Source organism: Crocodylus siamensis, chromosome 4 (genome assembly GCF_052110815.1).
Source record: "Crocodylus siamensis isolate JL-2025a chromosome 4, ASM5211081v1, whole genome shotgun sequence".
Lineage (NCBI taxonomy): Eukaryota > Metazoa > Chordata > Crocodylia > Crocodylidae > Crocodylus > Crocodylus siamensis.
The window spans coordinates 113704597-113717518 of NC_143398.1; the positions used below are offsets into that span (position 1 = coordinate 113704597).

The 12922-nt window shown below is 43.2% G+C and overlaps 1 protein-coding gene across 2 annotated transcripts in view; it reads left to right on the forward strand.

The window, feature by feature from the left end:
- The window catches only part of ADIPOR2 (adiponectin receptor 2), a 75910-nt gene extending 63841 nt beyond the window's left edge, over positions 1–12069 (forward strand). For both annotated transcript variants that reach the window (XM_090043435.1, XM_090043436.1), the window contains exons 3-8: positions 1704–1823; positions 3113–3284; positions 5169–5355; positions 6747–6934; positions 8138–8331; positions 9345–12069. In XM_090043435.1, coding sequence (XP_089899561.1) covers positions 1704–1823; positions 3113–3284; positions 5169–5355; positions 6747–6934; positions 8138–8331; positions 9345–9476 — 993 coding nt within the window. In that variant the 3' untranslated portion in view covers positions 9477–12069. The remainder of the gene's footprint in view (positions 1–1703; positions 1824–3112; positions 3285–5168; positions 5356–6746; positions 6935–8137; positions 8332–9344) is intronic.
- Positions 12070–12922: the final 853 nt, after the last annotated feature.

Sequence of the window (12922 nt, forward strand, 5' to 3'; positions counted from 1 at the left end):
GGGGCCAGTGGCAGCATCTGTCTTCCCCAGTGCTGCTGCGGGCTGCGCCCAGCACAGGTCCCAGGCAGCAGCAGTAGCCTCCTGTTATCTGGTGCAGATCCAGGGTCCCACACCCCTGGGAGGAGTCCAGCACAGCCCTGAAACCCTCCCAGGGGTGCGAGCTCCCAAATCTGCATGCCAGATGACAGGAGGTTGCCACTGCCAGGAAATTTTGCTTTCAAGACTTTGAGGCGCAGTTTCTGAAAAACCTCTTCACCTGTCTCCTTGAAACTTGGCAGGCTTCATGCCCTCAGAAGGGGCTATCATTTCTGCAATTTACATCTGAATCAGGCAACAAATGACAACATTTTAGGCATTTTCATGATTCCCCATTATAGCCTATGGGCGAAACGAGTTGAAACAGCGAAACAGTTTTGACGAACCAGAACAGGACAGTTTCAGAACTAAATGAAACAGGGAACCGAAACACTGTCCCTTCAAAATGGCAAAATGGACACCGAAACGAAACAGTGTTTCTCGCGGCCCTGCTGTTCATTACTTCAAGACACAAAATCAAAATTGGATATCAGTAACGCAGTCGCGGATCGTTAGCCTTGGGGCAAGAAATCTCTGTAGCTTTCTTAGTAATGCCTGAAGGACACAAAAGGTTTAGCTTCTTTTGCTTTACCTCCTACTAAGCAGTGAGTGGTGTGAGGGTTATTTTTTGTTTTTTTTTTTCCTTTCTGTCTCTAGACTGTTACCTTGGAAGTAGAGTCCCTGATGGTACAGAGGATTTGTAATAAGCAAACCAGACTCTTAATGACCCGTATCATTATTTTCTGAAATTGGAAAGCCAAAATGTATCTAATTTGCTGTGTGTCTATAATCTCTTCCTAATTATAATGTGACAGAATATTGCTATTGCTGATGCCTTTCTCCTTTTTATGACTGAGAGTACATAGAAGGATATTTTTTACTAATTGAAAGTTCAGACTCCTTGTTTTTCTGCTTGCACTTACCTCTTACCCATGGCCTCTGGGGATCCAGTGTTTCCTGTGACTAATATTTGCATCTTGCCAAGAGCGCTGTCAGACGGTTTGGTTCCTTTCCTTAATGGACCCCTGTTTTCTTCAATACTTGGACTAGTGTCCAGATTCAGGATGGCCGAGGTTCTTATGGGAGCATCTTGAAGTTCAGCAGATGTAAACAGGCCAATACAGTTTTATAGAACAGTCCAGCAGTCATAATTTGCAACTAAACAGCAGAGTGAAAACTAAGTTTACCTAACCTGTACTGATGTCTGAAGCAAAAGACTTGAAACTTCACATGGAGGTTGACTGCAGCTCATATTGGTTTATCCTGGGCTACCAGAATTCCAAACTTTGTGTGGCATGAAGATGGGGACCTAGAGGGACTGAAAGATAGGGTAGGGGACTGGGCTACATAGCCTGATATCTTGTTTTGTGCTTCTAGTGAAATGCACAAATTTATACAATAGCACTGTTTTTCCAGACTCTTGTGCTTGCTTCCTTCACCCTGGGGAACATCTAAAAAAGAATCCAAGTCTGTCTCAAAGATGGGACTTGTATACAATTATTTCTTGTCTCAAACTCCTTGACTTCTCTGTGTGGTACAGTAGAAAGTCTCAGTTTCTAGCTTGTTTGAGCAAAATAGGCTGCCTTTCACTGTCTGTTTCTATATGACTTCTTTTTTTCTTCTTTTAGAGCTGTGAGGATTTCAGTTGCAATGATGAACCACCTCAGGAAGATGAAGGGTTCATGGGCATGTCCCCTCTTTTACAAGCCCACCATGCCATGGAGAAAATGGAGGAATTTGTGTGCAAGGTAATGTGGTTGTTGTGGATCACCTTCTGCCATAAATAAACACAATGTTAAGCATGGGACAATAGGGATGACATGCTAAAGCTGATGGCATGACTGGGGAGCCTCCCTTTTGGGGAACATCTGTGAGCACACACAGAGTAATAGCACTCTGCATCCAGTGTTTCCAGTTCACGGCACTTTCATTTACAAGGTCAGTTTTTTCCAGGCTTCTTTGGAAGCAAACATTTGCAAGTCTATAGTGCCATTTGTTTCCATAGAAGGATAGGGTTAGTCTGCTACCTAAACAGAAGAGTAGTTATGTTATGTAAATAGCACTGGCCTAGACTCACTTCTCTTAAAGCTGTAGGGCCCAGTCTGTGTTAGCCTGATGGACAACCTGGATTTGGGGTTGAGAGGAGAGCTGCCCCTAATAAACCAAACTGTGTTTTATAACAAATCATAACAGACCTGTTTTTAACGGTCCCAAGAAAAACGCATCCTATCCGCCCCCTGTGATGATGCAGAAATTTGCTAACACAAGTATACTAAACACCCTATTTTAATTAACTTTTTCTTCCAGTCCCATGGCAGTTTGATATAATGAGGCTGTACTGGTGGGTGGGTGTTGCTGTTGATTCGACAAATTCCTATTTGTCGCTGTTTGACTCAGGATTGCATATCCCTCCCTACACACCTTCAAGAACCTGTCTGAAAACTTCTTTTGTGCTTTCTCTAGAATGGGATTGTCACAGAATCATGCAGATTCAGTGAGCAGCAGAGCAGAACAGCAAAAATGTAAATAAAAAGCATCTTTTAGGGTTCTTGCCTGAGCTGGCTAAGTGTAAGAATTGTTGCCTTTTCAAAGGAAAATGACAGGACAGCCAGGCTTTTAACATTTTCTACTCTCACTGTCAAGATGGAAATGTGAATCCAGCAGTTTAAAATTTTTCAAAATGACACGATTCTCTTAGTTCCGACAAGCTTCTCTGCCTCATCCTCCCCAGCCAGGCAGGCAGATCCAAGGAATGTGGTATCTGTAGATGGAGCTTCCCACAAAACCCTAATACCCGGTAGGGCTGGCAATAAAACCAACTTTAAGATATGCATCTTGTTCTGTGCTATGCTGAAGTGTAGCTGAAGAGCAGCTACAAGTACAGTTGTTTTCCTTGGGGACCTTCTGCCTGAGTAGGTGCACCTGCAGGAGAGACTACAACAGGGTTAGAAATGGCCAGTTGGCTTCCTGCTTGGGCTGGCAATTCTGGAAAGAGATCACATTACTTGACATTCTATCTACAATCTCTAACTTACAGGTGTGGGAGGGCCGATGGCGAGTCATCCCCCATGATGTTCTGCCTGACTGGCTAAAAGACAATGACTATTTGTTGCATGGACATAGACCACCAATGCCCTCCTTCCGAGCTTGCTTTAAGAGTATCTTCAGAATACACACAGAGACGGGGAACATCTGGACACATCTCCTAGGTATTTCCATCATGCTATGAAGTCTGTAGTTACTGGTCTTTTATTCTGCCTATTGTAAGGGTTGGGGACTTTACTTGCAGATGAGTTTAGACAGGATTATCCTTCCAGTGGTGACATGCTGGATAGGGTTGAAGGCATCATTTGTTAAAAATCTTTCACCAAAGTTTAGGGAAGACAGAGGTTGGGTTTTTTACTTCTTTTTTTCCCTTTTTTGATGCTGCAAACTCACCAATGATAGATACCACCTCGCCTGTCCCTGTGGCCCATACATTTCTGGAAAGTATATTTCTTGCCTTGGGAATTCCCCAACGTTTAATAAACTCCAAACTTTCAAAAAACTTATTAGGGGAAGGATGTCCTATGTTCCCTTTTCCTGCCCCATTTTTCTAATTATACTAATAAAAACCTTTGCAATACTCTTACTGTGTGTGGAGGATTTGGGAACAAAGCATGAATATTTTTAGCATATGCACTTTTGTCTGACAAATGTAGTTGCTTTCCTGTTTGGTTGTAGTTTAAATAATGTTTCTTTTAATGACAGAACAAGGTTTACTTACTTAGTTTACCTGCTTTCCTCAGTATGCACTGTATATCAGAGTAAAGAAACATTTTATGGGAGTGTTAAAATAGTAGCACTTCAGTATCTTTCAAAGAGAAGTGGATGCAGTTGTCAGAACTGCTAGTGCCATTCTGCATTTTGCTGGGAAGATGCACAGCTCTCTCGTCCTCCATTGGAAATTTTTGATGTCTCTACAAGACTTTTTTCCATTCCCTGTCAAACTGGGAGTGAGTGTCTGACTAGAAAATCAAACTTCAGGCTCCCACATATCAATACAAAAAAATGTCCATTTGCTTCACTCAGACTTCATGCAGGTACTGCTCTTTCCCTGCTAGAAACGTCTGAAATATGAGCCTTGCAAAAAGGCAACTTTCCAAGTATCTTTGGGCTGAGTACCCTCCTCCTATCCCCTAGGGCTCCATTATCATGCTGTGGGTAGAAGTTTACTGACCACAAATTTAATCTTTAAATTGGCATTGCAGTGACCATATTCCACCAACCCTCCAGCCGAGCTCTGGAGGACAAAACCAGCATTACGCTCCTCCAGCTGATGAGTGCACAGCTGTATTCTTTGGCAAACCATTTAACCTTCAGAATGTACCACAGCAGCAAATTTTGCAGGATTACTGATCTGTGGAACTAAGTGGGCTGAGCTTGCTTGCAGCAGCTCATAAAAGGTCCTGGATGTACCTGGAACACCAGAAACAACAGTGTTTTCACTTCCAGCTCAAGCTGCTTTCCATTTGCCTGGACACTGGCAGCTAAGCAAATAGGAAAGCTTATTTTTTCAGGGTCTTAAAGGTTAGGGTGGGAGCCTGATCTTTTAAGACTGGGCTATGAAGATGCCTATCAGTTAGTCCTCCTGGTTTAGGGAGATGATAGTTCTGGGTGGTGGTGGGTTTTTTCAAATGAATGTCAGTCTGGGGAATGTGGGAGAATGTTCTAAGAGGGCCAGAATATCTGCTTTCCAAACTCTTCTGTGGAGTGGAGGAAGCAGTGGATGGTATTTCACCTGACATCAAGGCTATCTTACCATTAAATTATCAGCTGCAAAACAGACTTACTATGCTATTGATAGGTACTGAACCATATCCCAGACACCTCTTAAAACAAATGAAAGTAGGGTGTATTTGTAAAGGGTATACAGGCACACATCTGTAACACGTAAGTGGTAGTCAGATACATGGCTGGATCAGAGTTGGTGGAAATGTAGTATTATGATGGTCTCTTTCTTTGACATTTTCCCCCATTTCTTTCAACCTAGCTCCATAAAATACAGCTTTCAAAGTGCATGTGTCTGTGTTCATTTTTTTTCCCTACCTCAGGTTGCGTGTTCTTCCTCTGCCTGGGGATCTTCTACATGTTTCGACCAAACATGTCCTTTGTAGCACCTGTGCAAGAGAAAGTGGTTGTGGGATTGTTCTTCTTGGGAGCCATCCTCTGCCTTTCTTTCTCATGGCTCTTCCACACAGTTTACTGCCATTCAGAAGGTGTATCCCGGCTCTTCTCCAAGTAAGTACTGTAGATGTAGGTTAGGCAGAAAACAGTTGGGTTGACACATGTGACTGGGATTTGAGCTCTGCTATAGGAGCTGCATTTCTAGCAGAGAGACTTTTGGTTAGTGAGGTTGTGTGCAGTTCCCTCCGCCCCAGCATTCCCTAAGAGTACCAAAATTATCAAAACCAGATTTTTCAGCCTTGTGTGAAAGATGGCTGTGAAAAGTGAAATATTTAGGCAGGCTAGATTCTAAATCTTTGGGCATAAAACTGCTCTCTTGAAACAATTTGGAGAAGGGAGGAGGAGCTGCTCTTCTGTGCTGCATAGCACCTATTACATTGTGGGCATGGAGCAGTTACAAGCCTGTAGTGATTTGGATGCAACAAAACCATCCAGATTAATTCTGCTTCAAGTAGAAACCAACCTTTTTGGCAGATGTGCCACAAAGCGTGTGCAGGGCATACCATGTGCAACTGCTATCCCCTTGCCTTACCTGATCTGTTGCTCTGCTTTCTGCTCCCTGCCCTATTTGTTAGTTTCCTGCTGCCTCTGTGATCTTCCACATGCTCCACACAGGCTGCATGTGACTGGCGTGCTATGGATGGCCACCCCTGCACTGTAGGATCGTACACCTGTAGCACTTGGAGTGTAACAGCTGCTGGATATCCCTGAACAGCAGCTCCTCCTCCCTTTCTCCCTCTGAAGCTGCTTCAAGCAGTTACCGATGCTTCTTAACATAGCTTTCTGCCTTTCCATTTTTTCTCAAATTTTGGTTTACCTTGGCTGTTAATCACCAGGCTAGCTTTGTTCTAAAAAGGAGGTATGTTTTTTGCTCCTGCTCTGGCTCAGTGCTAAGAACCGTTTTTGTTTTGAAGTCACCTCAGTTGATGGCAATCAAAAAAAAAAAAAAATCACTTCTTAGGTGGTCAGTCAGTAAAGCCTTTATGGTTTGTCTGTTCCCAGCCACTCCAACGAATCTGGGAGGTTCATATTCTCTCTCTGTAGCATAGCTGGACCAACAAAGTTTTATTAGCAGATGCCTTTTGTGCTTGAGGAAAACTTTCTTGTAAGTCTTTACTCTATTCCTTCTCATCCTCAAAAGAAAAGCTGAAGGGCTCTTAGGTGCACGCTTCATACCTTTTGGTTTGTGGAATACCAGCCATGGAGAACTGCACATACTTGAGTATTCAAAATGGTCTTACTGACTACATGGCTATTCAGTTGAATTCTGCAGTAGGAGGTAGGATCTCCACAGGTGATTCATTCCTTGAACAAGAATTGCTGCAAAGGAAAAACCCTGTTTTGCAAGGGAAAATGGACTCTTAATATAAGCAGTGGAGCACTTGGGTACAATAATTTTGGGGGTTTGTAGTCCTATATCAGATATGTTTTGTCTCCTGTTCTAGGCTGGATTACTCTGGCATAGCACTTCTCATTATGGGCAGTTTTGTTCCATGGCTCTACTATTCCTTCTACTGCAACCCTCAGCCCTGTTTCATCTACTTGATTGTGATTTGCGTCTTGGGCATTGCAGCCATAATAGTTTCTCAGTGGGACATGTTTGCAACCCCTCAGTACCGGGGTGTGCGGGCAGGTAAGAATCTAAGCCATTTTTTTTCTTGACTGTCATCTGTCCTTCTTATTGAACCGTTACAGACCCTGACTGTCAGGAAAGTGCGCACTGCCAAGTTATGTCTGGGAATATGATTAACACCACTCGTGGACACTGCACTTGGTATATTTCCATAAGAGGTGTTGGCTTTGAGTTTGGCCCTCTGGGTACTACATTAAGGGCATCTGAAGGGGTGGGGTGGGGGGAGGGGCAGCAGGCAGGATGGCAGAGATACAAAAGTATTTGCAGCTTTCTCTAATGACATTTATCCTTTTCTGCAAAATATATCTTAGTGAAAGGTCATTCTGAATTTGTATATGCTTCTAGTCCTGAATTTGTATATGCTTCTAGTCTCTGCAGACACTGTAGATAATCCTGAGTGCAGCTGAAAAATTGTCCTGAGAGGTTTTGTATGTTGTTTGCATGTGCCCTTGGTCCTTCTGACTGGGGTGAAGAAGAATGCTGGTGATTAATGCCGCTTTAGTACTCTGAAGTGGTGAGTTGGGGGAGACCTGCAGACTTTGAGGTCAGCGAGATTTCTTACCGGTCAATGTTTCCTATCTGTTAGATGTATAAAGCTGGTGTGTGCTCCTAGGTACTGTTTCTTATGTCTGGGAAAGCTGAGTTATCAAACACAGTAAGGAATTCAACCTTTGAAACAAACCATATGGCAGATGTAACTTCCCATTTTATTATCCACATCTCAGAGTTGTAGAAAACAGTATTATTTCAAACAGCAAAGGTCTGCTCTCAAGTTAGAGAGAGATTAGCCTCAGCTGCTGCTGCTTTGCTCATTCCTGGGATTGCCTGCATGGCGTATTGTACTGGTCACTTCCATTTTCTTGTCACTCTCCACCATGATCTTTCAGTAGCAGAAGAGCCTTTTTTGGGATTTAGGCGCCATCTACAGCCCAGGAGCTTTAATCTGCTTAAAGAATTTTTAACCCTCAAATTGACATATGCATTGCCTGGATGTAGAGACACTAAAGCGAAGTGAGACGCAACCCGTTATATAGTGAGTGGAGCCGCTGATCATTTAACTGCTGTATAAAGGACCTTTGCATATTCATGAACAGTTTGACAACATAAGTTTTGCGTGGGATGTTCTGCTTCAACTTGATTTTGCTGTTCATTGCTGCTTTCCATGACCAAACCTGACACTCCCCCATTTTCCTTGCTTTGTAGGAGTATTTCTGGGTCTGGGTCTTAGTGGCGTCATCCCCACCCTGCACTTTGTCATCTCGGAGGGGCTACTGAAGGCGGCCACAATGGGGCAGATCGGCTGGCTGGCACTAATGGCGTGTCTGTACATTACTGGTGCTGCGCTATATGCTGCTCGCATTCCAGAGAGATTCTTCCCTGGCAAGTGTGATATCTGGGTGAGTCTGGATTCAGAAACTGGCACATCAGCTTGTTATGCTGAGAGCTGGAGTACTTGTTATGCTTTTTTTCCTCCAGCTCTGGCAACTAAAACTGGTGCAAAAGCTGCTCTTTGAGACTTCCTTATCTGGTCAAGATGAGTGTACTAGACTATTGGAAAGCCAACAATGTATTGTTAGTTGAATTCCTTCTTTTGAAGGTATACTCTGGTAGTGTATCATTCCACTAAGGTTCTGACAGGTGCCTGTCACTTCCCCAAGTTTTCCAGGGAGACTGTAAATTGATATTTCACATAACAGCTATCTAAGATCATTGCCTGTACTGGCACTTCTTCCTTCAATACAATACACCGTGTTGTTTCACTGCCTCATGCTTTCCATTCTGCTGTACTCAAATCATGTTCTCCATCACTTGCTTATATCCTAGATTTTGAAGTTACCAAACTTCAGACTTCAATATTAAAAAAGACCCCAATACTTGTTTACTCAACTTCTGCCCAGCTTCCTCTGTGGTAGAGAACAACCAGGACAGTTCTTTTCTGAAAATCAACTGGTGAGATTATGCCCAGGACTAGAAGAGTTCCTGTACCTATCCACTTGTGTAAGGCTGGCCATGTCACTAGGCCCAGCAGGCATTGTATCAATACGAGTCTAAGAAACATTTAAGGCCTTTGTCCTGGGAACTGGAAATGACCTGGTGTGATACTAAAGATGGATGTGACAGAATGGTTTATAGCACATTGGAACACAGTCAGTGCACAGTAGGCAATCCTAGTACTTGTACCTAAGGAGATACTTCCCCTGCTCGCAGCATGTGTGGCTGACGGGGGAGACGGTTGTCTCTTTCTTTCTCTAATTAATGAGATAAGAATGGGTTTTATGAGACTTTGCATAGCTCAGCAAGTTGATAAGATCCTGTTGCTGCCTGCCATTAACATGTGGCTGTGTAGAAAAAGGGGTGGCATTGGAACCCCAAATATTTCTATCTGAATGGTGATGTTTTGTTTCCACAGTTCCACTCCCATCAGTTGTTCCACATCTTTGTAGTGGCTGGAGCCTTTGTGCATTTCCATGGTGTGTCGAACCTTCAAGAGTTCCGCTTCACAGTTGGAGGAGGCTGCACAGAGGAGGAACAGATGCAGTAAAACCCGGCTTCCGTCCAGGGTCAAAACCAAAATGGGACCACGAGTGTGGTTGAAGCTAACTAGCTAGTGAAGTGAATACCTAAGAATCTGAGCTTCGCCTACTTGGGCACGGAAGCTTTGTGGGGATTCTGACTAACAAAGAAATGTATACCTCAAACAATGGAGTGTGAATCAGTTTGAACACCAGGAAATTCTTAAACCCTAACTTTATTCTTGGGATCTACAGATCAAGCTACAGAGGACCCTTTCCAAATCGGCTTCTGTTCAATGCCATATTTATTTGTAGAAGATGGGTGGGACAGCTTAGCATTTTTTCTTTTTAAAATCTAGAATAAGAAGATTTATAGCCTCTTCAAGGGGTGGGGGGTTGATTTTAGATCATGCTCTTTTGGGAGAAAAAAATTGTAAATAAGATTTCTAACTTTGTGTTTAAATAAAAAAAAAATTTATATAAATGTTTTAAACAAATGGGGTTGGGGAGAAAAGGGTTTTGTAGAGAATGCAACTTGCAAGTACCACACACTGTTTCAATTTTGCACAAAACAAGTGCAAGAGGACCAGGTAAAATCCCCAGGAGTGAGACATGTGGGTCCTGCTGACTCTGCCCAGTACATGCCAGCTTCAAGGAAATCTGGGATTCTGGCTGGAATTTGGAGCAGGCTCAGTAATATTTATACAAGGGTTGCAGCAGGCTCAGTAATGTGCACAAAGGTTGGAAAAGATCAGATGCCTACCTTTTAATCAAGCTCTCATTGAAGTCAGTGTTAGTAAATTTAGCTACTCAAGGAACTGGAATACATCTGAGCCCTGTCCAGCTATATGGGACAGTTGTCTTCTATGCTATTTGGCTTCTGTGGGTTTTTTGGATTATGGACTTAAAACCTAATTTGAGGGGTTCTTGCCACGTGAAGCAAAGTGGTATAGGAAAGTGTGTGATACAGTAAACAAATTGACTCCATGGGTGCCTGTCTGTGTGTAAAGGTTTCTGTTGGCTAGCTTTCTGGTGACCATTCATGGATCTGCTCTGGTGGGATTTTTTTTTTTTGTCTGAGTATGTAGGAGTCACACTTGTCAAAGAGTTATCAGCTGTCTGGTTAGTAGACTGTGGGAGCAAAGATATGGAGTGAAGGATGGGCTGCTGCTGGTAAAGGAGCAACACCTTCACATGTGCAGAGCTCCCTGTGCTTGTGGGGTCTTGTGGGCTTTTTAAATCTGCAAGAAACCCTGCTCACTGCCCACTTTCCAGGTCCAGTCACAGTAACAGTCACAGTTCTGGAACTGTTGGCTTTTTTAACTCGAAGAAAAATGAAATGACTTTGGAGCAGACACATGCCAGTCCCTCTGTTAGGGTGGTGTAGCTTGACCTCTGGCCCTCAGTCGGAAGCCAGGGCAGATTGTTGGAGAATCTTCTTAAGTCTTGAGATGAAACGGCCCTTGTAGTTTAAGGGTCAGCTGTTTCATGTAATGAATGTCAAATTGCTGAAAATTCAAAGCAATTACCTCATACTTAGATGAGCTAAATGGCTCCTAAAATGGTGTGGTTCACAAAGCAATAGGAATAGAACACTGTTCAAAATAATGTTTTAAGGGTGAAAGTTCAAATTGGCAAGTGAAAAACTTGGATTGCAGAGATTTGACTAACAAGCATTTCTGGGATCCCAGGATATCAATGCATGTGTTTTTAAGGGGTTATTTTTTCATAATGGGGTTGATTGGAAGTGGGATGCCTTGATTACTTGCACTGTTCCTCAACATTTCCTATAAAAAGGAAGTCAAAATTGAAGACTGGCTATAAAGGAGGTGCTGTATTGGAGCTTGTAGGAAGGGCATGTTCTCAGTAGGATCACCATACTGGCCAACCATAGGACAGGAGGAAACATTTTTGTCATGCATTAGTGTCATGCTGAACTGAAGTAGAGCAGTATTAACTTAATACCTTTCCTGAAAGAGGGCTAATCAGCATGGGAGCCTATAAGAGAGATTCATGGGGCTACCTAGCAGCACGTGTGCTCTGCCACTTGGGAAAGCAGTGGTACATATCAGAATCAGACTTGTTCTGTAAAGCACTTTGGCATACCTCTGTATCAATACCAGCAGAAGTGGCAGGTTCCATCCTGGCTCATCCCATGCTCACTCCCTGAAGGGACATTGTGACCTGGTCCTACACAGCACAGAACTATTACAAAAACACAATAGTCCACCTGCTATTCTTAACCCAGCCAGTCCCTCCCTCTGTCTAAAAAGTTTGTGTGTTCCAATAAAGAACAGCCTAGCTGTGCACTTTTTTTCTGTAGTGCTTGCTGAGAACTCTTCCCAGGTTGGCGCCTGAATGCCTTACTCTCAGCAGTCAGAGGCTTGCTTGCTCTGTGTGCAGGTTATTGCCATAGAATAGTTAGGACTTACAGCTTCTTTCCTTCCCCATTAAATAGTGGCCTTGTTCAGTATTTTCTTTTTTAAATTGCTTACTGTTGGAAGCAATGAAGCACATTCTGGGGTTTTTGATGGTTGGGGCTTGTGGTGATGGTTCCATGTGAGATGGGATCTCATTACTTGCTGTATTCTTAACTTCTGCTAATAAAAGAACCAAATGGAATATTGACTAGGTTTGGCTCTTTATTCCTGCGCTGTACAGAATTGGAAGAGTTGTCCATTTTTCTTTCTTCCCCTCACTTAATGGCTGACTAGCCATTATATTACTGATGGGTCTGCTGGCCAAGAAGCCAAATCAAAGCCTGGAGACATTTCATTAGTGCTTGGAACTAGGCTGGGAGGTAAATGGTAAACACCAGAAAAAGAGGTAAATGCTGGTGAGAGGTCTAATGGATGTTGCTAAAAAGCGGCCCTTCAATCTGTGTGCGATTTAAATAAAGTAAGTACAAATCCAATGTGACTCATTAGATTTCAGTATTGTTTTATTTCTTTAAGCCCCATTGTGAACAAGAACACCAAACTCTTCTGAACGGCAGCTGCCATGCATCTCTGGGATGAGCCTTTGTAAGTGGAGGCTAGAACTAAAATATAGTTTTTACATTTGTTAGTTGTTCCATCTCCATGCCTACGATGTGAACAAAGCAGGACTCTAGAGGGGGGCTGAAACCTCCCACTTAGGGCAGCTTTCATTTAGTTATGACTTTTTGTCAAACTAGCAATTTGGAAATTTATCAGTTGGCGCATTCAGCATTTTCAGAGAATGAGAGTTTGGGAAAAGGCATTGGCTTTTCAATGTATACAAAATAAAATTCCTTTCTTTTTGGAAATGTCTGAAGTCCCAGTACTTTAGCGTTAAGGATTTGGGGCAAATTCTCACAGGGATGAAGAAAGGTGGCTGGGCAGAATGGCTTGTACTGGGAAGCCCAGGGGAAGGGCATGGTTGGGAGTGGGTGGGCAAGGAGAGTTGAGGGGCAGGGACCAAAAGCTAGACACTGGAATCTAGTTGGCTGTGGGGG